Source organism: Gallus gallus, chromosome 2 (genome assembly GCF_016699485.2).
Source record: "Gallus gallus isolate bGalGal1 chromosome 2, bGalGal1.mat.broiler.GRCg7b, whole genome shotgun sequence".
In the NCBI taxonomy this organism is placed as follows: Eukaryota; Metazoa; Chordata; class Aves; order Galliformes; family Phasianidae; genus Gallus; species Gallus gallus.
In genome coordinates, this window is record NC_052533.1 from 137,056,671 (window position 1) to 137,082,377 (window position 25,707).

At 45.9% G+C, this 25,707-nt stretch overlaps 1 protein-coding gene across 3 annotated transcripts; it reads right to left on the reverse strand.

The window, feature by feature from the left end:
• Positions 1-232: 232 nt before the first annotated feature.
• Positions 233-24,758, reverse strand: FBXO32 (F-box protein 32). Of its 3 annotated transcripts, XR_005852621.2 has the most exons (11): positions 24,567-24,758; positions 20,918-21,030; positions 19,175-19,224; positions 18,384-18,476; positions 11,628-11,721; positions 10,707-10,891; positions 7,108-7,290; positions 5,862-6,005; positions 4,954-5,184; positions 4,196-4,298; positions 233-3,396 (listed from the first exon to the last, which is right to left on the reverse strand). XR_005852621.2 is itself a non-coding variant. In NM_001389309.2 (9 exons), the coding sequence occupies exons 1-9, from the start codon at positions 24,680-24,682 to the stop codon at positions 5,095-5,097; spliced, it is 1,068 nt and encodes a 355-aa protein (NP_001376238.1). In that variant the 5' UTR covers positions 24,683-24,758; the 3' UTR covers positions 233-5,094. The 3 variants fall into 3 exon arrangements, 1 of the variants encoding a protein (NP_001376238.1); XR_006935157.1 differs by having other exon boundaries at positions 233-4,298; NM_001389309.2 differs by having other exon boundaries at positions 233-5,184.
• Between the last annotated feature and the right edge of the window lie 949 nt (positions 24,759-25,707).

The window sequence follows — 25,707 nt, forward strand, 5'->3', positions numbered from 1 at the left end:
GTGCTCGCTTCAGGTATGTACTGGTTGGACTGGAAGGGAGCGCACCATTCACCTCATTTTCCTTTGAGTTGCAATGAAGTAACAGCTCTATCCTGGACATTCCCACGTACCTTCTGCCATGATAACCCGAGTTCTGGATGTTCCTGCAGAAGAGTTCCTGCTCAGAGTCTTGAGAAGCTCAAGGCTGATAAGGTCAACAACTTGGAAGCAATACGACAACCAACTCTGTGGATCACATTGTTTGAACATTTATTGCAATTCAGTGTCAAAAAATGTTTTACAAAAAAATACATTACTGTTTGCACAGAACAGCTGTAAAAAATCAGAGTTGAACATGCAAGGGAAGAGGGGGAAAAAAGTGTGCAAATTTATACGGAAGGATTTTAACCACACAGTAATATTAAACAAAAAATCTTACTATACAAGGGATGTCTTTCACTTCATATTATCTCTACTTAGAACCTTAAGGAAAAACAAAACAGAACACACTCTTCCATATATAAGTAGGTATTTATAGTTACTGTAGATTAATTCCTAAAGACGAGCACATTTGCCATTTCAAATTAAAACACTTCCTTGGTAGCAGACTGTCAGTACTCTGCACCACTCAAGACAGCTCAAGACATGCAAGTTCCACCCTCACTTGCCCTCCCAGGAAGAGGAAAGGCAGTGCTTGGCCAACGGAGGGGAATCTCTCTGGTAGTCATGATGTTCATAGAGACTGCCTATGTCAAAGGCTAGATGGATTTGTTCTCCATAGAGCCAGATCCTGCAAAGCCCATTTGGTACCAGTGAAATCACTGGAGGAAGACGGGATAAAGATCAGGCACTGGTAAAGAAATTCACACCCCAGCAGCCACATGATACTGGGCGTGTGAATGGCTGGTTGCATCTTCAGAGCCTTTAACTAGGATGACTACAAGCAACATGGGCAGAACAACACACTGCGGCCTTGTAGCTGGCATTGTTCATCAACTCAATCAGCCATGAGCTCCACTGGGTCTGCGTTTTGCTAACAGGCCAGCTCGGAAGAGTGACATTTTATTATTCAAAGCTATTTCTTACTGGCAAGGTGCTGCTCTGTGGGGAAGCTGCAAAGGTTTGTAAGAAGAACCCCAGAAGAAAACTCTGGTTCATTGTACTGAACAGCAGATAAGCGTGAAACAGCACGTCTGATTTATCAGCTACTTCACAGAATCTGAATTGTTCCTGCTCTAAATCAAATTTTAGCTGCTAAGGGCCAAGGAATTTTCTGGTCAGGAAAAGCTGGTGTAGTACCTGCATACGTTCTAAGAGGAGAGAGCTTTGCAAGAGTAACTGAAGTCAAACAAACAGGAACACAAACAGTTAAAAACCTGGGGCAAAGAAAAAGGATAGAAAAAGGTGCTTCCATATACAGAAAGTGGCAGGGTGCAATTAAATGTTTACATACAAAGCAGTGTCCTTAGAGCAATACAAGCTTTCCTAATCACTTTACAAAGCAAAAGGATCTAGAAACTTTCACAATTAAAAGAAAACCAAACAATATGAGGAGTTGCACACATTTTAGGATCAAACTTTACCATGCCATAGTCACTATAAACGGCTTAAGGTATGTACAGCTGAAATGGTGCCTCTTGAAAAGAAAATGAGAATGCCTGCCCCTTCTAGGAAGCCAGAACACAAAGATCTCCCCTGCACGGAGCTGTTTTTCCTCTCTGTGGTGCCATGGCTCTACACCATTACAATGCTTAAGAACCTTTGAAGATAAAGCATTTTTTTTTCCTGCATATGCTGGGAGCAGAAAAACCCCAAAGAGAGCAAAAACCTCCTTTCACAGTGTAAGAACCAATGCATTTCTAATGGGAACACATCAACCAACTTGAAGCTGAGACACTGTTTGAAAAGAACATTAGATTTCCAAAACACAAGTAAAAGCCTGTTTCCTACTCACAATAGCTTTGCCAGAATTGTCCTAAAATAAAGAGGTCCATTTTGTGTGAGAGCAGCCTTACACCATCCTGCCTGGAGACCCGAGCTATCCCAGCTGGTTTTCCTGCCCTGCCATCCTAAGTCAAACAGATGCCTTCGCACTGCCAAAATACTGATCATTTTGTTTAAGCAGTTAGACTAAGGTATTGAATTCCCCACAATACCTCCCTGTACCAGCCACATGATAAACAATGAGTCTCCCAAGGAGATCACGTTCTGATTTGACAGCTGCTGGTGACTGAGGCCATAACCGAACAAGGCACATTCTGCTTCATATTGTTTAATCAGATTTCTTCTGCAGCACAGTGCTTGATTGGTTTTCTGCTGCTTGGAACACCAACAGCAATACCCCAGGACTTGGGATGAGCAATGCACAAGTTGTATCAGGACTGATCTTCATCGCTTTAAGATCTACACAGTGCTAAGAAAAACACCAAGTGAAATTAAATTTCACAAATAGGAGCCTCAGTTGCACATTAAGTTGTTCACTGGGCAGAGGACACAGCATAAACTCTTTGCTCAAGACCAGTGAAAGGCTGATAGAGGCAACAGTGAGAGCAAGAATGCTCCTGGACCACAGCTAAAGGCTGGGATTTTCCATCTTGTTGGGCAGGCTGGATTTAAACCTGAGCTTAAAATTCAGCCAGTGTGACAGTCTCAGTGGGTAAGCGTCATCTGGTGAGTATGGCCTCAGACTGTACGGAAACCCCCAGCACTTCATGCCAACTCCATCACAAGAGGCTGGCTCACTGTGGATGGCAGAGGCAGGTCCACAAACCAAACCGTTCCCAGGTCAGAGATGTGAGCAGGTGGAAGGGTCATACATGTCCTCTTAGAAAAAGTAACAGCAAGCGTCTCCAAAGACAGTGGCAATACATCATTCACTTGCAAGTTCCTGTCCTTAATGTCCTCTTTCAGCAGGCCAGATTTCATCCTCATCAACCCACTGACACCAGTGTGGGAGTGAGAACAGAAACCGGCCTCCCTCACTCATGAGCATCCCCCCAAAACAAAAGTTCATTTTCCCAAGTAAAAGCTTTTAAATCACTTTCAGTTGACATGAACATGATCACCAGGCTTATTTTTCACCAGCAACTGATGGAGTGAGCTTCAAAACAAATATAGCTCCCTATCCCACGTTTTCTCCTCATCTCTGATGATGCCAAGCTCTAAGCCACAGCTATGAGCAGCACTGGCTCACAGAGCTCTCTAGAAGAGCAAAAACTTGGGTTTGCTGTGGGAAGGCAGGAGAACAGCAGTTAGTGGCAGCATTTTCCTGGCTTCCTCCTTCCCAGGTTTCTTCCCCTCTTCCCCACTGCTCCACCCAGAGGCAGCTTTTCTTCCCTTTTTGAGCCTCTTCCAGGGTATGCAAAGTGATTTGGTTGCAAAAATGCAAATATTGACAATTTCTTAAAATATAAACAGCTGCAGAAAAGTGTTGAAAGTCAGTTATAAAAATGTAAAAAAAGGAACAGAATATTTAACAATAATTAACTCAAGTAGTTCTTCCTGAATTGTCCTGAGTACTCCTCTTCCTCACAATTCTTTGTACATGGACATGCAGAACCCACTAATGTTTACCCTTCTGAGGTATCCTGCTTACATCGCACACAACAGAGAAAGTGCTATACAGGAAATCTACTGGCTAATGGCAAAACTTTCCACTGCAGACTTTCAAGTTGTTACATATGAGCTGGAATCTTCTAGCTCCACCACAGTGAGAAGTGGAGAGCACATTTGGAGTTTATCCACTTACTCAATAGGACTGAGAATTTAGCTCTAGGCTAGTGTTAAAAGATCCCATAAAAGGGTCAGCACTGGAAGACGAAGGGTCTTCTCCATTTTCCTCAGCACACAGAAGTAACCGAAGATGTCAAATGTCATACTGGAAATCCCTTGCTTACCTCAGCCTTGACTGCAGTTTTTAGCAAAATGCTGATCAATTTCTGCTTTCTCATCACCCTCAACTCCAATAGTTGAAAATGAAGCAGGATGCTACCAAGACTTTCAATGGATAAGAAGCCTCATCATTTCACAAGATTCAGTGGCCCTGTTCTCCCTACAAACAACCAGCTCTAAGATGATTTAATTCACCTGACAGCAGTCAGAATGTAGAGCAGCGTATATGTTGGAAAACTAGGAGGACACGGGCTTGAACCAGATGCTAACCTCATTTGGGATTTCATCCAGTGCAATTAATCTAGTAGAGTTGATATGAATTTACCTCACGAGATTAAACTCAGTCCTTTGTTTCTCTATAATGGAACTTCCTCCCTTTTGGTTCATCTTCATCCTTGTGGCTTCTCTCCCCTTTTACTTAGTCTTTCCTAAAACCAACAAATTAAAAGAGGACGGAGTAAAGTCTTAGGTATTTATACAGTGCCTATCGTCTAGGCATTCAAGCACTGAGTAGAGCAAGAAAACTAATGTAAAGAGGTAAGCATTAATGTGAGAAAAGATGCTTACTGTCACAAACATTTCCCTTTAAATCATTGTACAAAATACACAAGTTCACATTGTACACTGGGTTTTTGTTTGAAAGGTACTCAATTTGTTAGAGGTAGAAAGTGGTATGGTGCGACTCTTTTGTAAGTAGGCTAAGAGCTCTATGGTAAGTCTTTCAGAATGCCTCCTTTTTTAAAAACAAAAGTATTACTAAACTTGTCACAGGGATATTTTTCATAAATACTTTTAAAACGTCATATTTATAAATATGCATGCTAAATAAAACCAGATGAAGAAGCAGTTCAACAGTCCTAGCCTCATATTGCTTTCTCTCAATTATTAGAAATGAGTCAAAAGAGTTCACAATGGTTGTGGGGCAAATTCATTTTTAACTTCTAAAAACACAAATGAAGGTTTTGCCCTGTATCTTGTACTCTGATCATAAAAAAAAGGGACTCTGTACAACATCTGCATTTATACATCAGTCCTATGGAAGTCTGTATTCCTTAAGTGCTGAGCATCAGTGAGCAATTTCACCTTTCATCTCCAAAATCCTCTTGTTCCTTGACTCAGGAGCTTCACACGAACATGAATATTTACACTATTTACAAAGGGAGTGTCCAAGCTCAGTGGCATAAAGTGTCCTGTAAGAATCAATTAAGCTGTGGTGACTCAAATTCAGAATCTGAACAAGTTGATAAAGTCTTGAGGTGAAAGAGAGGTGGAACAGGTCTCTGGGTTGTTGGCTGTGCAAGGGTGATCAGTACCCTGGGAAAGGAGAAAACAACTCCAGTTAGAGATTGCAGAAGGGATGCCAGAACATCAGCCAGCTTAATGCTGCCACTCTGCCAGATGCCCTGCTTGCAAACAGAGCCCAAAATAATATTTCTACTCTTGCCAAAGCAGACAGCTCAGAACTGGGCTTCAGATTTTAGGGGCTACTGTCAAGTCAAGGGAAATAAAACCAGCAAAGATCCATTCCACTCTTTCAATCTCTTCTCTGAGGGATCAGAAGCCAGTGATCTAGAGATATGCTGTGGACATCAACAGAGGGGGAAATAGAATTGTGCTGTGGTCTGTCTGGTAGCCACCAGCTCTTATTCTAGCTAATCCCATTGCCAAGACCTTCACCCCCCGTGAAACGAGTGGCATAAGTCGTGGGCAGTACCAGCATGATTTATTGCAGGTAGCCCTACACTACATCCATCTTCCTCCCCTTGGGCCTCGATGGCCACAATTAGTTCAGCATAGAAAAAAATCAGAAAGTCTGAAGCATAGCAAAAGGGTCTTAATAGCTGGGGGAGAGCCAAGATATTTCCTGTGCCTGCACACCAGCTTATGCAGGCGAAGGAATTGCAACTCCTTTAGGCTGCTGCAATCAGAGGAAGCACTGAGTGCCCCGTGGCTCCTGCCCCAACCAAGGCTGTCCCACCAACACTTCATACCTTCCAAGAGAGGATGTGGCAGTGCCTGCACAGCTGCAGCGTGTCACCATACTGCTCCTTCCGTGGGTAACACCTTATGAGCTTGAAGTACATCTTCTTCCAATCCAGCTGTCCCTTGTCAGATAGGATTAGCCGTTTGCGAATCTGGAAAAAAAGAAGAGGTGGTAATTGCAGCAGGTGAAAAAAAACCACATTCTATATTCTCCATTCATGGTGTTCTCTTCTCCCTTGCATAAGTTAAGCACCATCCTTGCTGGTCCCATAACGGTATCCGTGTAACACCAGGGAAACTCCTGCTCTGAATGCCCAGCTGTAATAGGCTTCCTGAGAGCAACAGCCTCGCATAATACCATCAGCAGGGTATAGATTCATTTCATGAATACTACTGTATGAAGCCTGGGAGCTATTTCATATTAATTGAGCCACTGTTTCTAGCTGGCAGGAGAGCAAGCATAACTGAATTTAACACTTTCAGAAAATCAAGCCAGTGATTTGTCTTATCAACTTGGGAGAGCTCTTTCTTTCTTTTTTGGTTCATTAATTGCAGAGATGGGCTTTGAATGTACTTTTAAACAGAAATTACTTCCCCAGAGTCACTTCCAAAGTCAGACCCACACTGAACAAATAAAGCAAGTCAACAGAGAATTCTGGCACACGGTCCCTGAAATGCAGAGGCCCGGTGTAAACGCCCCACACATGCATCCACACAGATAGGTGTGAGGGTTATTTTCCATTAGTTTTTAATTTTAGAAGACCCAGAGATTACCAAAAGGCTTGTTTCCACATACTGTCCTGTCACTCACAAAACAGCTCAGAGGGGATTTCTTGCTCTAAAGGGCAGGAGAGTACAACTCATTGCTCACAGCCCACATCCACTGAGATTTCTCCAAGAGGGTGTCAGTCCCTGGGACATGGCAGTTAACGCCACGGCTTGGCTGCACGTTTTCCCTGCACACGTGGGACAGACACAGCCATGACTTGCAGTTGTTACCACCTGGATTAGGGATGAAGAAGTTCACCCTATGACTAATTCCTCAGGCTCCTATTTCAAGGAATCATTGCTGTGGCATGCAAAACCCTCTACATAAATCATCTTTACGACCATTCTCATTCCAGCCTGTATTATCGGCTTGCAGCACGGCCCTCAGATCCAACAGACAGTCAAGTAAAGAGCATCCCACCAACATGCATTCACTCACTAACGGGTTACAACAGGCAACCGACAGCAATCTGCATCTCCTCATACCTGTCTGTCTGTGAAGTGGTACTGGCAGAGCTTCTTCCACAGCAGCCGGTCTTCGCTGAGCACTTGCAGGTCGGGAGCCACTTGACCAAGGCTAACCAGGTCCCTCCCATCGCTCAGTCGTTGCATGATGTTCAATTGTAAACACAATGGCAGGTCTGTGAAGGTAGTTCCTTTAAAGGCAGGCTGGAAAATATAAAATAAAATTGAACTCAGACAAAGCTGAAAACCCAAGTGATTCTACCTTGCAGTAACATTACTGCTTCAAGTACTGCTCTTTATGCAGGAAAAAAACCCAACATTTCTCTCTTATGAATAAAGAGACATTTCAACTTCTCTCTAACATTTCAACTCCCAGAAAAGGACATGAGGTATCTTCAAGGAAGAGTACATTTGTATGTATTACAGTAGTAGTCAGAAGCAGAGTCACAGTCTATGCCTCTTCCTCTCTCATCCCTCCTACACCCACTCTGCCCCCAGAAGTACCACCACCAGCTTCCACCAGAACAGGACACTGGAGGACACTGGCCACATCACGGTGTCGAGCATGACCATCCACATCTCTGCAAGACAAGAGATGCTGGCATTCATTCTCAACTTCAAGTCTTCTGTCACCCACACTGCTGGGAACCTCATCCACTTCCAACATGTGTTTTAGCTCATCCCATCACAAGATCCCACCGTAACCACAGCAGTGGCTGATGAGTACCCACAGCAGGATTTTCCCTGCATGGACTCTCAAGTCACTGCTGGCAGGGCTCATCTTTCTTCTGTAAACATCTGCAGAACCTGCCTGCCCCTCTTCGAGCAGCCACAGTCCTGCAGGCTGCTCAGCCACACCAAAGCACAGCCCAAAGAGTCAAAAGCCACCTTCACCTCCAGTCACTTTTGCCTGGTCTGCATGAGGCCTGGGACTATTTTACAAGCCTGCATGGCAGCACAGCTCCAGAACAAACTGCTCACAGAGGATCAGCAGGTCCTGAACTCTGGAGCAAATCAAGGCACCCGTGGGAGCAAAGCCTCCACAAAGACCACAACCTGGGCTCTAGCTGCTCCAAAATCAGCCTCAGCCTTAATAAGGCAAACAGCAGCTTTGCAGATTGAGCCTCAAAGAAACAATGTTAAAGAGATGTGCCAAGTTTATCATTTACCCTGCACAGAGATGCTGCTATTTTTAAGCTGCAGAGTCACATCACCCGCCTTGCAATTGGCAGGGCCATTAACAGTTTCAAAAGAGAAGCACGAGGCCCATCAGCAGCAGGGGAACGCTGCGTGAGGTTGCTCTGAATCACATGGTCTCATCTCCAGCCATCTAAAGGCATGTGAGACTTCCTGGGCACAAAGAGTACAACTGCACATAAACAGTTCCCACCTTGCCCTCGGTGCTCAGCCAGTGCTGCTTTCTGCTCCTCCCCCAGCCCAGGGGACCTGCTAGAACCAACTGCTGAAGCAAAACATGATTTCTGTCCAGCTCCTCCAGATAAGCTGAACTGCCTTGGTCATCTCCAGAGGGTATCTGTTCCAAAACCAACATAACTTTGACAGTGCCATGGTGAATTATTTCACTGATGGACACAAACAGTTGCTCCTCTGTTCACATCCCCCAGCAGCCTCACGCTCTCTACCTTTCAGTCATTCCCACCCCAGCTCCTCTTCTATTCCTCTCTCAGTAGCTGGCCCTTGAGAAAACAGGACACCTCCTCACTACTACATGCTGAGGGTTGAACTGTGAGCACACTGCCTGGTTATGTGCAGACACTTGTTGGTGCACTTGGAAATGAAAGAGGAGGCAGACAGCCACGCTTCAGCACTCCTGAAGCCAATGAGTCTCCTATTTGCTATGCAGCAGGCTCAGTGCCCCTGCCTGGTAACGCAAACTGAGGTCATCCTTAGGGGCAGAAGGAATGTGCTACAGCCTTGGATCACCTCCCATTGATCTCCTCTGCCACACTGTCTGTTGCATGCTCCTGCAGAGAGCCCACACAAGTTCAGAGGCTCTTGGTTTAAGAAGAGAAACAACAACAACAAAAAAAGAAGACCAACCAAGCTGAGGCACACATCTTATTTCTGAGGAAGCCAGTGGGACTAAAGCAACTCTATACAGGTTTTCTGAGTCAGAGCCAGAGACTTATCTGCTACTTCTTTTCCCTCTGTATTCCTTTCCAGGACTTTTCAAACATTACTTTCTTTGGAGAAAGAACAGAGATTAGATCAGAGCAGATCATTATGTTGTCACTTTCCGGACAGGCTTTTTTTTTTAAACACCACAAGCAACTGACTGCACAGAACTGGGCTTGTTCTTCTTTCCTCCTCACTCAACTGGTTTCATTCTAGCTTGACCTGAAGTCATCTTCCAATGGTGTGTATTGTTTGGCTTTGCAAGCTCTACATCTATTTTACTTAGATTTCAGAGAACTGTCTGCAAACCTTCACCAAATGTACATAAAAGGCAGCTCCATTCACCAGCAGTACTTTGATACAGTTTTACTGAGATAGGCCAAGCTCTGAAATGCTTATGTGAGTTTTGAGAGTCAGCAAAGTAGAGGAAGAGCCATACTGTACTCCCAAGTAGAGCAGCAGGAGGTAGGTCCTGACATACAGTGCATGAAAGAAGCAGATGCCACAGAGGAGCTGAACCCAGCAGTGCCCAGGTACCAAGCAGCTCCCCATAGCAGGCACCAACAGGGATGGACATGTCCCAGAGCAGAGCTGGGGCAGACCACCACCACATAAGGCAGTGGTGCTTTCGGAGCTCTTCAAACTCCCTGGGTCCTCCCAGAGTTCATTTCCCCTCATGTCCTGCTGCCTGTATCATTCTTTAACTGAAGGGCTGGAAATCACTTCCTGGTGTTCCCAGGGAACACAGTCACAAAGAATGATAAAAACAGGACCTCTGCTCAATCCTTTAAGAGCATCAAGTCAAGCCATTAGGGAAACATGCTTTTTAAATTCCCTCAGGGCATACTTTGGTCTGCCCAAGGAGGAGATTCACAACACAGTTCTCTGGAGACGACTCTTACAATGGGCACACCAATACAGTGGTCAGCACAGGAAGAAGCGTTAAGCATTTCTGTGGAGTCAGCACCCATTCAAGGTGAAGTGGAGCAAGTTCAGATTTGTTTTACACGCAACGCCAGGTTGGGATCTTATCGACTAATTTCCCCCATCCGCACAGATACTGCTGGAAAACCAGATGTTGTGAAAGCAGGACTTGTCTGGCTGGAACAGTCAGCTCCAGACTACTGGAAGAATCACTGATGTTTTTCAGCCAGGAAGCATGAAGTTATGCAGCTATTTGGAAATTTGCATTTATTTCAGATTAATTTATTTTGGATTAAACAAACCAAAAAGCCTCAACTATCTGATAAACAAGTTTTGAAGGCAGTTTCACAGATTGAGAAAGACTTGAGTTGACTTTTCATACTGAGGCCTCATCTCTCAAGACTCTTAGGAGGGCAAGACCGTCTTCTGCCCAGCTCAGCTAAAACAGAACCTCGTGGTCAGAAAGAAGTACTGTGGGATGCAGTCACCCAAATGAGAGCTACTACATGAGCTTTCATGAAGAAGCTGCATTATTTTTAGCCTTCAGGATTCATGCTTACCCTGGTGATTTGAATGTTGTTCAGTTGCTGCTGCCAGTGGAGAATAGTCTCCATCCTGTGCACCCACATGTTGATGTTTCCTACAAGGACAGACTTGCCGACCCGTTGAACCAAAGTGCAGAGGGACGTGTAGAGGGTCTGCAGCAATTCCCGTATTAGCCTGATGTTCTGCTGGTCTTCAAGGACTTTTGAGGAAAAGGAATGGTTATAAATGGAAAGTGGCCAAATCTCTTCCTGAATCTACATGTTTCTAAGGGAAAGTAAGCTGCCATACTCACATAAGAGAGCCAGTCTATGATTCTCTTTCAGAGAAAAATGCTTAAACATTAGCTAAGCTCAGCAGGTTAGACAGCAGATGGTAAGATTTTCCCAGGATAAGCAGATGAACTATCTGCCCTTTCTACAGGGCTTCCCATTTCCAGCCTCTGGAAATCAGTCAGCTTTCCCCTGTAACATGTGTGATGTTATCTGTATGCCTCTCCTCCATTTACCCCAGCTGAGAGCAGGGAGACAGCTCAGGATCTTCTGGCTCATTGTTAGTGTGTACACACAGAGTGCTTTCCATTCCTTGGGCTCACTCTGAGCTGAAGCACTAGGAAGGGAAGCAGCCCACATAACTGCTGGGAAGCAGGAACAGCTCTCTCTTCTGCTGTCAGAAACAGGGCTCAGGAGGTAGCAGAAGAGATGGCAGTGGGAGAAGGAAGAATTGCTTCCCAGGTATCTACTAAAATATGGACATTTATTCCCTCTCCCCCCACTCTGCAGAGCCCACTTTCTGTCAGAGAAGGAACTACAGAAAGCAGAAGTGGTGTCCCCACTTCCCCCACCCTGCATTGCCTATTCTTGAGGATGTGGTTCATGCTGAGTACATCAAATTAAATCAAACTCCTCCTCCTCCCCCTCAGTGTTTCCATTTCTTACCTTTCTGCACCACTTTTTCCAAAATGTTCATGTAGTTTTTCTGGGCAATGCCACTCAGTGACGTCAGCTGAGACTTTGCTATCAGCTCCAACAGCTGTGGATAAAAATAGAAGTTGCAAGCCTTAGAGAGCAGAGATACCTTTCTAATCTTAACTCCTGGTCACATGACACAGCAAAACAGTCCAGACACTTGTTTGCTGCATGAAAATAAAAGGTAGATGGAACAACAGAGCAAACTAACACACGAGGGAAAGAAAACAAGATAAATAACTAAATTCACATCAGAAGGGGGCAAGGGGGAAAAAAAAAAAGAGGTCTTGAACAATCTTAAGGAGAGAAACTTGATTTCATGGTTCAGAGATGCAGAGAAACCACAGCAGCGCTCATACTGTCAGCATCTATTCACACTGAGGAACAATGAATGGGAGACGTCACTGACCTTCAGTGGGGCATAAACAAGCAGTGTCATAAGGGAGCATGACTGAATGCCAGTTTGGATGGGGATATTATTGATGGGGCATTAATAAGAATCAGGCTCCTCAATTTACGTCAAACTCCTTGGCTGCATGGCTTTTGTCAGAGTGCTGTCACCACAATGGAAAGGTTAAGAACCGTATTAAAAACAAACCATCCTCCCCCAAACAAACTCCTATTCCCTCAAGATTTCCTCCCATCCATCCAGCTCTTGCAGCTGCAACAATATCAAGTCATTCACCTCGTACTGTTTGTCCTGTTTACTCATTAGCCTCCTCTAATAAGAAATCTCACTTTTACTTTCGATTGCCATTTGCTTCCCACCACAGAGTGCCTGCCTTGTACACAGGCAGGATGCTGGATTTGGTTTGCAGTTGCTAAAGGAAACATCTCCCATGGGGAAAATGCCCTCTCCTTCCTGGGCTCTGCTGGCACAAGAGCAGCCACAAAGCTTCCCGTAGGTCATATTGTGCAGAACATGTGGTCTGTGATCTCCCAAGCTTTCCTCCCCCCCCCCCCCAGAATTATATAAATACACAGACTGTCCACGCAGCATTCCATTTGTTTGGGATGTACACAGCCTTCTGTTTCAATTTAGAAGGGAAAGGAAAAACCTTTTATGCTACAAATCAATCAACACGTTACCGCATGACTAGCTTATTAATTCTTTATTATCTGGAGCTACGGTGTCCTATTGCTGGCACCACAGAGAGTACAGAGAAGGTGCAACTACTTGTGTCAAGTAACCAAGATGTTTTATGATAAGACTTGATAAGTCAGGAGCTGAACTGTTTGCCCTGTTCTAAGAATGACAGGAATGCATCCATAAAGTTACCCACAGCTTGCCACAGAGCAGCATGCTCAGGGAGAGCAATTACTGCAGCCATTCAGCTCCTCTCAGGCACAGGTTAGGAGCAGCAAGTTGCCTGAAGCTGCCAATCTATTCTTCCCTTTAATTTCCAGGCCAACACCATCATCAGGTGGCTTTGAGTTTACATTCTATTAATATCTTGCACCTCACATGACTGAAAGAAAACAAAATGGAAAAAGACCTGCACAGACTTGTGAAGGGCAGGCTGCCTGCTCTCCTGGCTTGTTTTGGAGCAGCGAGATGTAGGAGTGCTGGGTAGTGTTCAGTGCACACAGCAAGAAGGGCCACCAACACCCCTCAGCAAAACTGAGACCTCAAAGACCCGATACACTTAAATTAAAACACATCAGGCTGCAGGATGCTGGCAAAGAAATCCTTCCCTAATTTCTTGATGTACCAAAGGAAGTAGGAAAAACAGCGTTCCCAAATGAGCCTGCAATACGCTGCTTACACTAACCCAGTAAGCCTTCAGGCCTTTGATTCTAACGATCAACTTGTCAGACTCCATCTGTACATCAGCCACACACGCACCCAGATCAGCTCCTCTGTGCACAAACAACTGCTGCCTCCAGATTGCACTGTTCGGGAACTGGAACACAGACAGCTTCCTCCAGGCTGGGCGTCAGCGATGTGCCCATTGCTGAGCACACTAAAATATCCCCAGCGATAAGTATCACGTAATGCAATACTGTAAGAGCTCCAAGCCAGGGCCATTCTTTAGGAGGAACAAAGATAAAAATCTCAGTTCCCTGAAGAACACTAAATTGGCACAAAATTAAGCTAGCCAAACAAACACAAATTTGCCTGGTCTGCGTTTATCAAGGTTCAATTTCTGTTCAGTGAACCAGTTCTGATGCCACGTGTCACCTCCCTCCCCCTGCAGCAATAAACACGGGATGAAATTCCATATGAAAACTATGTTGTGAATGCTTCTAGGACTACTCCACTCCCCCAGGACCACTGGCTGAAGCAACTGGTCGGCCTTCCAAACCAGACATTTTTATTCCCATCCTCATATAATACATGTAAAGTAGGTTAGTGATATGGTTGAATGAGGCTCAGAACCATCCGTGTCCCACAGACTCCAGTGCACTGAGGATCTTGTAGTGCTGGCACAAATCCAACCGAGCACAGTCTCATTTTATATACTGACAAATTTGAGTCTACAGCATGATACAAATCAACAGTGTCACTTGCATAACGCAGACTAAAAGCAGACTGATGAATTCAGATTAATGCTGAGTAGGGTAAAAAGGCTGAAGAGCAGCTAGCATAGGTTGTGATGCATGATGCACTAAGCCCAGTCCACACTCAGCTGAGAGAGACAGATGGTGGGGGAGAGTGCAAAGGGAAAGGTTAAACGCAATTTTTAAAAGCCTGCTTTTCTAAAGCCAAGTAATTGCATTCCAGCTGATTTTCATTGGAGCTGGGAATCCACTGCACCTCCTGAAAACAGGGCATTAGATCCCAGTTCACTCTTTCAGATTTTCAGAAGTTGAAAGAAAGTGAACTGGTAGCTTCTGTAGAAATCCTTCCTGCTACATGGCCCAGTGTGATTGCTCTCAGAGGGTTGCAACAGTCAAGAAGAGGCAAGAGATGCAATGAGTTATTCCAGAACATCTGCCAAACTGGCAGGAAGCAGCAGCTTCTACAGCTGGGTGAAAACCTGCTCACTTGAGCAAGATGGGGTTCTTGCTCAAATGCCACTGGCAGCAGCATCCCCACTGGAGCCAGAAAGGCATCTTCAGGCCTGCACTGCACTGAGGAAGGTGGAATCTTGCCTCAAAAAGCACAATGCTTTGTAACAGTTAAATCACAAGCCTCAAGTCCCTCAAGTGTAAGTCCACATCTCAGTGCCCTGAACTGCCCAAAGTTCAGAAGGAATGCATCCCACAGTGATCCCCCAACACCTCAGGGCTGGGGAGATGGCTCCTCACATGGGAGCTGCATGGAGAGACTTACTGCAATGGAAGTTTCCTCCTCATTCTCGCAGCCCTTCACTTTTTGTGGCTGAAATGTCACATTAGCTGTGAGCTGGGAGGTAGAGCAACAGCAGGGTGAGTTATAATGATTTACAGTGCAGGTGCTGACAGATCTCCATGAGGCAACATTGAGCTGATATTCTTTCAGCACAGCATAAATCCAGGACTCCTGGAGCTAAGCACTATAAAAACTTAAGAAACAAATTTTAGAGACTACTTTAGCAGGCTGCATGCTGTCTTAGATCGTGTTATGCCAGAAAAGCTGTGCCCATGCAGTTTACCCTGACCTAAGTTTTTATGATCAGAAACAGCACCTTCCCTTGAGACATCACCACACACCCATCACATGACAAACCCTTCTGAAGGAAGCAGCCTGCAAAACCTCACTGTCATCTGTACAAAGTGTTCCCAAGGGAGAACCAACAGCTTCTGGGCTGCTGGCACTTTTCTCTCTGCTTGTGTTGCATACACTCACAGGAACACTTTCAATCTTTGTTAATTTTTAAGAGCAGAGAAAGCAAGACTGCTTCGAGACAAAGAACTGTTTGGATTCTCTGGATCAAAGAACCTTCCTTACTGGCTCTAAGAAGGGAATATTTTCCTTGTAATGCGTAGGTAGATGCTATACAGTTCAAGCTGTCAGCAAGGACCAGGTCATGGCAGCAATACCTATACTTAGCACTTCCAGCGCTGTATCAGCACTGTCAGGATGAGATTGATGTTGGAAGAAATGTCTCCTTCAGTTACATGAACTCAGTGGCCACAGCTGATAGTACGTGATTATGAAAAAATATTTGCCGTGCTTTTTGATGCCCACACTTCCACCTCACCTGGAGGTACCCATTTTGTGACAGACACTGCACTGTTAGGAACTCTCAGAACGTAGTCCGGGGACATCTGAAGCAACAGACATTTCTGTACAACAAAAATCAGCTCCAAAACATGACAGCATTTACATTTGGAGGTATCTGTAGACAAGTGCTTTGAAAAAGGAAAGGGCAAACTGATGCTTAGGCCTGAAAGCCCATTCTGTTATCAGCAGTAATGCAGCTTATCTACAGAGAAAGTTTGGAGGAGCCAGCAGAGTCTCAGGCCTGTAGCTATTTCTTTCCCCTCCTTCTCTGTGGACATCCTCACGCTCTTCCCAAGCCTCCATCTCAACTTTCCTGCTTGGAAAGCATTTACTTGATGAAGTAAATACTGTGACATTGATCAGACACCCTGAGCAATGGGTGGAGCTAAAGAGAACAAGGAGAGGGAGGGAAGGGAAAAAAGTCTGCCTGCCAATATTTAAGGCATTTTCCATGTGACAGACCGCTCACCTGCGTACTTCCAGAGGCCTGCAATTTGCAAAGGATCAGAAATGAGACCCACATCTAGGCAGAGCTTTTCATGAGTAGATCTGACACACAAGGCATTTTACGAGCTACTATCCACCACAGACTTGGCCAATACAATCCCCTTCACTTGAGAAGTCAGTTTTACATTTGATCAATGGTACCAGCTTTAGGTTTTGGGTTTTTTTTTTTTGTTTTAAATCAGCCAAACAAGTCAACCTCAATTAGAAAGCTTCATAATTCAGTAGAGGTATACCCTTAAAACTACTTAGCTTTAAAAGCTCAGAGAGGTAATTTGTAGAAACAAGGATAAATACTGACTTCCATATAGAACACTACTATATTGGACACACAGCACACCCGGCATGCTTTTATGAAGGCATCCTCAAAGCAAAAATAAAGGAAGTCAGCCTGAGTGTCCCATCAGACTTCAACTTCAATTAAATTTGAGTTTAAAACATTTAATGGGCCTCCTGCCCAATGGCTGCAGCTTGTGAGAGATAATTGTCATACTGGGCTGCACAGCAGGAGCTCAACCCAAAGCCAGACTTAGAAATATCCAAAGTTGAAAGGGACCCATAAGGATCATTGACTCCAATTCCTTAGTAGTGATCTCTCTGGAGTCTTTCATAGTCATGAGGTAGAAAATCTGCCAAAGTGATCCTTGGAGTACCAAATATTTGTTAAAGAAGGAACAATAAAACTTGTGGGTTATTGCCTCGGCACAAATTGTTTCTTCCAAAATAACTGCCCTGAAGTTGACGTGGTGGTATACTTATCCAGTAGCAGGAAACAGTGGGCAACTGTTCTGGTAGGCACCTTCTCTGTGCAAGCAGGAAAACAAGCTGTCCCAGGACCAGCAGAACTAAGTCAGCCTGAATTTCAATGAACCCGTCTCCTGCTTTGCCTCTTGTATGATCCCCACTGCCACCTCTGTGACACTGCCCGAGCAATCACCCTTGTCCTGCTCTGTGGGTGAGTAATCACTCCCCAATGCCTATACTCCTCCCAGGGTGACAGGGCTTTTCAAGGGCTCCTAGTCACCTACACAACAGGTGAACCTGTTTCCTTACTGACTTCTCATGACACTTGACTCAAAAGGAAAGCAATACCACTGATGCCTGCTTCATAAGCTAAAACCTTGACAGCTGGTGTCTCACTAGTGATTAACGGCTGATGAAATGTGAAAAGGAGCTGTTTATAAACAGCCTCAGGCTAGTAACAGCTTTTTTTTTTAAAGCTTATTGAATTCCAAGCCTTGATAAGCATTCTGAAATTTGAGATCAATTTGCAGATCACATGTGCATAAACAGTCTGCAGACCCTGGGATAGCAGAGAGCCCAGAACATCACCACTCCTTGGTCACCTGGGGGAAATGAGAAGCCCTGATCCATTACACAAAGCCAGCACATAGGGAACCTGGGGCCAATGACTCCTACCAACTGAAAGCATTGGGGCACATGAAATGCTTTACCCACTGAAACTGCTGCCAGTCACACAAGACTAAGGGCATCCATGATCTTTGACAGACAAGTACAGATCAAGGACTCAAAGAGGTTCATCCCATTTTCTCATTCCCAAAACACTCAGCTCCCTAAAGTCTCTCCCTTATCACTTCACAGGAGGCAAACCCTCCAGCACTCATGCTTGCAGTTATCCTATCCTCTTGTGTTAAAAGATGCCCCCACTTCTTCATGGCTCATGCAGAGCCCATGCTCCTTCTGGGGTTACAGGAACATTTAGAAGCAGAACTTAAAACTCAGGAATTAGAAACAATAGTTTTTCTGGCTGTCCAACATAGTTCCCACACAGCTGAAATTATATATTAACTGAAGTTCTCAACTGTTCATTACAACCTAACTAAAAAAAATAGGAGTGCTAGGATAAGGACAGCCCATCAACACGATCACCACTATCTTTCTCCATCTTAAAAGATCTTACAATAGGTTTTGGGGTTTATCCACACAAGGTCTTTCATCAATTACTTCACATAGCAAAGCCCAACATCCCCTACTTGCCCACCACTGAACTAGTACCCAGTTCAGAAGCCCCACCACCAACTCAGGAAGATAAGCCCCGGCCTTGCACTCACCCTTACAACGTAGTTGAATCGCCGGGAGTCCAGGATAGCACTGGAGAAGTCAAGTCTGTTGAAGGCTTCTCCCAAGGTGCAGTAACCATGGCGCTAAGAAAAAAAACAGTCTGGGTCATGTTTTGACAGACAAGAATCCAGACAGCACCAGGAAGACGTGACCCAGAGCAACTTGATTTAGCAAGATCATGGGTACAAACCATGGGACTTGCTCACAACCAGAGGAGGCAGGCCCATCTCCCGTGGAGCTGCACTTACTGACGTCAAGAGTGGGCATGGTTCAACGTAGGTTGTGGCATTTTCCCAAAACTGACTCAAGCTCTATTGTGACCTTAGATAGCTCAGTTCCATTTCTCTAAAATGTACAAGGGAGAATAATCCTGACATTCCTAGGGCTTAACATATAGCACAAGTTCACAGAGGGTGGTTGCATACAGCCACTTCCCTCCACGAGCCCAAAGCAAGCTATTGTGATGAATTCCAATGATTTTCCATATTAGGACTGAACTGGGTGAAAGCCAAGAACAGTATTATGGCTGGGTCTGCAAATGGCTTTTCTTTCAAACCAAGGGAAGCAAACAAGTCATATTTTAAACACACGTACAGAGTCTTGCACAGCGAACCCTGGCTCCCTGATTGGGGTTTAAAATCATTACTGAAATTCCAACCACAAGCCAGATCTTTCACTTATCTCTTAATAGTTTCTGCTGATTTATATCAGCTCACTATCTTCCACTGTGTGGAAAAAACAGTACAAGAAGGGTACAAATATGAACTACAGAGGCACTCACCTCTTTTGTGCTCCCCTTGTGAACATAGATCCACTTTTCTTGATGAAAATCTGTTTAGACAAAGATATTTTACTTAGTTAATCTTCCACTCTGCAGCAGGCTGGATCTCTGTTCTGCTGACAACACTTGCTGCCCTTTTATCACAAATCAAGTTATTTTGTGTTTACACCACTGAACTTGAAACCAAAACTAGCAACTTGCTGAGATGCTTTGTTTCCAAGGTCCTTCATTTGAGACAACAGCCATCAGCCTTAAAAAGGGGTTATGTTTCGGTGACACAGCTGAAGACTGTAAATGTTTAATCTGCCAGTCACAGATATACCATAGCACCTCCTCTTCTTTGGTAGCAAACAGTAATCATGGCTGACAGCCAGGTTTTGTTATTGATTTTATTAACTATTTATTACCTTGGATACAGGCTTGGGATTGAATGTCAAATTTGAAGTTGAGCAAAAATGTCATGAGACACCAGGCACGTGGGAGAGAGCTTTTAGCAGTGAGGTCAGACTCAGAGGAACATACTTCTGCTTGTGGTTAACTTGCTAGAAGAGAATAGCCTCTTTGGGTCCAAAATTGTCCTACTTCTAATTGTCACTCCCTTCCTTCAGAAGTAGAAACTGCCCCCAAAACAATTTCCCTGTACCCACTACAAGCTGCCACCTGTTTGCAGAGAAATCCTTACTGTGACTGCAGTTGCACCACTCAGTCCTTTTCCCACCCAATTCTTATATGGGCTCTTAGCCCTTCTTTTACCACACACTACCAGTTCATCAGCTGTATCAATCAGAAATCTCCTCCATTTTTTCCCTTAAAGGGTTCTAGGAGAACAGTGTCTCATTTCCCACCTAAGGGCACAGGGATGCAAGTTTGTAGTACTAAAATTCCAGGTACAAAGCCAGCCTCAGTGACAGGCATGCAGATCCTGCATCAGGCCCTTCTTAAATGAGTAGATCACAGCAGAATCCAGCCAAAAACTGTCATGGTTACATTTGTTTGTTCACAGAAAACTGAATGCACAGAGGGGCCAGATTTTGGCATCTGTTTCTGAAATCCTGGGGGATGCATAGTAAGCTAATACTAGTGTGGGAATGGTAACTCATTTCCTCTGCGTATGTTTACATTTGCAGCCTTTGCTAACTCTAGTACCTATCTTGCAATCAGACAAACGCAGACCTTGCTGTCCCCACAGCATCCCCACATCCTCCCCCAGGATGCCATCTGAGACCTCTACTGCTCACTGCGCATGCAGAAAGATTTCAAACCTCTCATTGTTTTGAGCAAGCTGAAGTCTTATTCCATTTTTCTCATGCGCTCCGTGCAAAGAGATATGATCAAAGCACACATTCAGGCTTATAGCCTGCAGAAACATAGATTAGTACTTAACATGCATATGGAAGGGAGAATAAATTTAGTCTGTTGTGCACAAGGAAGTCTGCAGGGGGAAAAAGGCTGGAACTGGTTCATTTGAATGTACCATAGGAAAAAATTACCCTCCTTCTGACAAATACAAGTGACAAAAACTTGAACACAACAAGCATAACTCCTCAAAGCAGGGATTACTAACAGAAGCATAAATCTTCACATTAAACTGTATCCAAGTTCTCTTCTTAGGTCAAACATGGGCGCAAAGCCCTTTAAGATAGTTTGGAAGACTTATGCACTGCACAGAAAAAAATGGATCTGAAGCATTTTCCATTCTCTTCCTGAAAAAAGTTTTATTAATAAAATGCCCAGACATCTTACACTGAATTTTGGCCTTGTTATTCAGTAGGTCTTTTTTCCTCTTCTTGGCAGCAACATCATAGTTAAGGCTGTTGAAGAGATTCTCTTTGTTGTGATCTTCCTTCTTACAAAAGCTGTGAATGACACAAAGCAAGGATTCTGTTTATTTCTGCAGTGTGCTGAACATTAGGTTTCCTTTAAGGCAAGAATACACAGGTTTTTATTACAAGCTCTAATGCTACCGCTTTGTATACTATTCTACATGTAGGTTTTGCATCCAACAGTGTTATTTTTGACAATCTTCAGTGCCCCATCTCACACTGGAGAAGATATATAAATGTAACAGACAGGAGTAAGGAATGCACAGTAGCATTGGGATGCTGTTGGGCAGTATTCTTTTTCCACCCTTTAGCCTGTTTTATGCTTAATACAATTTTCTCCCACTGTAGGTGGTAGATCCCTACAAGACAGACTTCCATACAAGGACATTTACTCACTTAAGGACATATGTACACATGAAATATTTACTAATAAAGTCTCTACAAAGCATTTTATTCTCAAGCTTACAGAACAGCTCAGCTGAGATCCAGACTTGACTGGTGGTTTCCCAAGTAGCAGTGACCATACAGATGAACAGCTAGGATCTCACATGCAAGACTGTCCATCTTCTGTATTTGCTGAAGCTCTGCTTTAGCCATATGATTAGCAAAGTGAGCTGTAACCCCTTATTTTCTTTGGGCAATGAAAGACCAGAGACTGTCTGCATCGAGGTCATCACATTCTGCAGACCTGCAAATCAGTAGATCCAAGCAGCAGTGTGAAACTGAGAAGCCCTTGGGCAGCTGCAGTACTGAGCCAGTACTGAAACAGAGCTGCCAACACTGCTCTAGCAGCTTGCAAAGGATGGGAGATTGCTGCCTGCAAGCCTAAGCCCAAAAGAGAAGGGTCCCTGAGGCAGCACCAGCCTGAGACTTCCCTGGAGGTCTGGGGGATGCTGCAACCTGTGCTTCTGTGCTGCTCACAGCATGGTGTGAGCTTCCTGTGCAACAGCTGCAAGGACCCAGTGCAGCCAGGCTGCTTCCTCTGCAGACATCATTTACACTTTCAGCCCTGAAATTGTTGTGGGCACCACAGACTCACTCACACCTGACAGCTACTCAACACAGGCTCCTGCAAAACAACAAAACCTGAAGGCCAAGGATCCTTGCTTCCCTTCACTGCTTGATCTGATCACCAGCCCAAGCCCATAGCCACACCACTAGCACACACAGCAGACAAGTGACCAAGGCTAATTTTTGGTTCCCACAGTCAGAACAATCTAGATGTGAGAACAGAAGACCTAACTGCTCATTTCCCCAACCTATGCTGCTTCACATTTGGGGACCAAAAACCAGACAACACAGCAGCCAAAGAAGCTTTTTTTTGAAATGGTCAAGCTCCTGTTTTACTTAAGTTGCACAAAATAAACAGTGGGACAGATGGACATGCCCAATGCAGCTGCAGAACCCAGGCCTAAAAGCACAAGGTGCTTTAAATCCTGCATGTCAACAGCACACCCTTGACTGTTGACTTCCTACTGAATGACTGTGTAATCTGAAACCTTCATAACAGCAGTGGATGAATTCTAGCATAGGAGACAAATTATTCCCCTGTTTATGTATTGCCAGGTTTCCAAAAGCTTTTCCAAGGCATCTTGACATGCTGAACAGTTGGGGACCAGGAGCTGACACTGCCAGGCCTGGTATGTCACCTCAGCTCCTTAATGCAAAAAAAACAAAGTATAAACCCACACCAAACCTCAATATTCCCAACTCAATAGCCACTGCCAGCCAGGCATTTTTCTACCATTTACAAAATAGATGCTTTGAATACTAAGCTTGATTTAGAGTTTATGTAGAAGAAAGAAAGATAAAGAAGCACCACATAACCTCCTTGCACAACAGTGTCATCTGTCTCCCTGTGATCCCTGTTTGCTCCAAGCCACGCTGTCATGCACATTCCTCTTCTACCTCCCAGCCCTGTGCCAACAAACCCAGACCTCACCAGGCTCTGCTGGCAGCGAGATGGAACTGTGCATGAGGAGTTTGGCTTTGAAAGAAGCAATCTGGCCAGAGATCACCACATCCATGCTGCAAAGACTTCCTGCCACAGCTTTACAGCGCTTTACCATCTCTGGGTTTTCGATTGTTTTGTAGACAGATTAATTGTGCTTCTCGTGAACTGGGGAAGATTGATGGCTTCAGACACATCACACTTCCCCAGCTCGAGAACCAGGAAGCCTAAGGACATATCTGCTTCTGGAGAAGAAGAGAGGGATATCTCCAGAGTTTCTGAGCAAAGGTGGCAGCAAGCCAGGAGATTTTCAGGGACACTCCTTAAGGGCACATTCCTGAGGCCACAAGGCAGTGATTGTTTTGACATTTTCCTCATTACAAGCAGCATCAGGAATAAAAGGCTGCCGCTGCCCAGCCTATTTCTAAATTACAGCATGCCACAGAACAGCCACCCCCAGCCCTCAGAGAGGCATTACAGAGAGCTTCACAGCTCTATTTCTGTAGGAGGCAAGCTCTGGGTGACGGCACAGCACAGCTCGGGCAGGTATAGCATCAGGGAACTGAGCCGCCGTGCTCTCCTACACAACAGGCCCCGCTAATCCCCTCACCCCCAGCATCAGCGTAGGCCAAACTGCGCTTTATGGATTTATTTACCACAATATAGACGCTGGCTGATGACTCATAGGTGATTTACAGCACAGCGTCATGTGATGAGCTTGAAAGCTTCGTGCTTCCAGCAGGGTTTTAAGATGTGTACACAAGGGAGGGGGGGGGGGGGGAGTGCTGGAAGCTCCAGGTGGGGCTCAGCTGAGCCTCCTCCCCAGGCTCAGCCCAGCTCTACCGGATTAAATTCGGCCTCAGGTGATCAGCCTTAACCCTGACCACTGGAATCAGGGAAGGATCTGGGACTGTAACACCCTGACCTAACCCTCCTAGGCAACCTCGGGAGCAGCACTGCCCACCACCCATAGGGAGAGGAGATGCCACAAGAGAGGTAGACCCTCCGGCACGGTGTTTCCTCATCCCACACCACTGCTGCTTTGCATGGGGCCATCCCACCGCTAAGGCAGCTCGCGGGAGGCTGCAGGGGAGCCCAGAGTATGTGAGGGGTGCGGGCAAGGGGCGAGACAAGCACAGGAGACTTCCCACACCACAAAGCTGCGTGCGCGCCGTTCCGAGTCCTGCGTGGGGCGCAGCGGGATCGCTTCAGCCCGGCAGCGTTCAGAGCTACCACAGACCGGCAGGGAGGCACAGCCCCCCCCTCCCCCCGGGCCGCCGTCCTTCAGCCCAGACGGCCGCCCGCACCTGGGTCAGATCACAGGGAGACTAAAACGACGTATTTTTCTCCTAAACGCGATGGTTTAAGGACTATCTCCTACACATCTGCTTTTCTCTCGCTGACACCGTTCCCCACTAACCCCTCCGTCCCAGAGCCGCCGTCCATCTTAGCGCCGTCGCCCCCCGCCCCGGCCCCCTAAGGGCCATAATGGCAGCGCGGCACCCCGCACTACGGCGCCCCCTCGCGGCACACAGCGCGCCGCGAGCTGAAACACGGAGGAACCGCACCGGGACCGGGACCGGGCCCCGCACCGGCACCGCGCCGCCGCCGCTGCTACCTGCTGAGGTCGCCGACGAAACCGCCGCTCTTCTCATCGAGAAAGCGCGTCCAACCGTCGGCTGTCTTCACCCAGCTCTGCCCAGGGGAGCGCCAGTCCTGCCCGAGGAACGGCATGGCGGCGGCGGCGGGCTGGGAGAGGTACTAAAACGGCGGAGCGGATCGGTTCGGCGAGCGCCTTGGCGGCAGGGCTGGGGACGCCGCGCCGCTCCGCGCTATTTATGGGCGGCGCGCGGAGTGTTGCCGGAAGCGCGATGCTGGCCCGGCCCCGCCGCCGCCGCACGTGGCGGTGTTTATCGGCACCGCCCCCGGAGCGCGGGACGGCCCTCGGGGGGCGGGGCGGCAGCCGGGGCCCTCCAGGGTAAACAGCGACTGGGGGAGGTGTGTCCGTGTCCGTGTCCGTGTCCGTGTCGTTGCTTATACATCAACAATGTATATTCTTACAAAAAAACCCAAGATAAACACGTGGGAAAAAGCATAAACACACAGGTTGTATACGTAGAACATAAGATACAGCTCTATACGAATGGAAATACGCAAAGGGATGTAGAGTATGTTTTGAAATGGCTCTGATATACTTCGTATTTGCATATAATGTCTTATGTGTATATGTTTGTGCATGCGTGCTCTGTATGTGCATTACGTTTCCATATATAACGCGGTGTCTATAATGCTATGTAGGTAGATATACATGAAACACAAATGTTATGTATGAAAGTACGTAGAGATCTATAGATGTTGCTCACTGGCTGCATGCTTGTTTGATACCCAGTGTATTCTGTACTGGGCTTTCAAAGATGCAGCCTTGCACGGAGGCCGGTAGTGCCTTCTCGGACAGCAGAGCTCGTTCTGTATGTGTGGGATGCTCTGCTCACACATTACAGTGCACGTGCCCTGTGCTGTGCCATACCCATCTGCACACACACGTTGGCTGCCCTGCTTCCCACCCTGCCAGTGCCCTCCCTTGTGGGGGATAAAGCTGCTACCTTAGAGTGCCGGCTATTTTGTTATGTAGGGGGGGATATCATTAAGCCACGGGAGTGCTGAGAGCTGCAAAATTATTTTGGGTGAGCGTCCTGTGATTGAGCAACCCCTGCCTCCGAGAAGCGAGCTGGTTGCGATGGAGCACTCCAGGTGACACT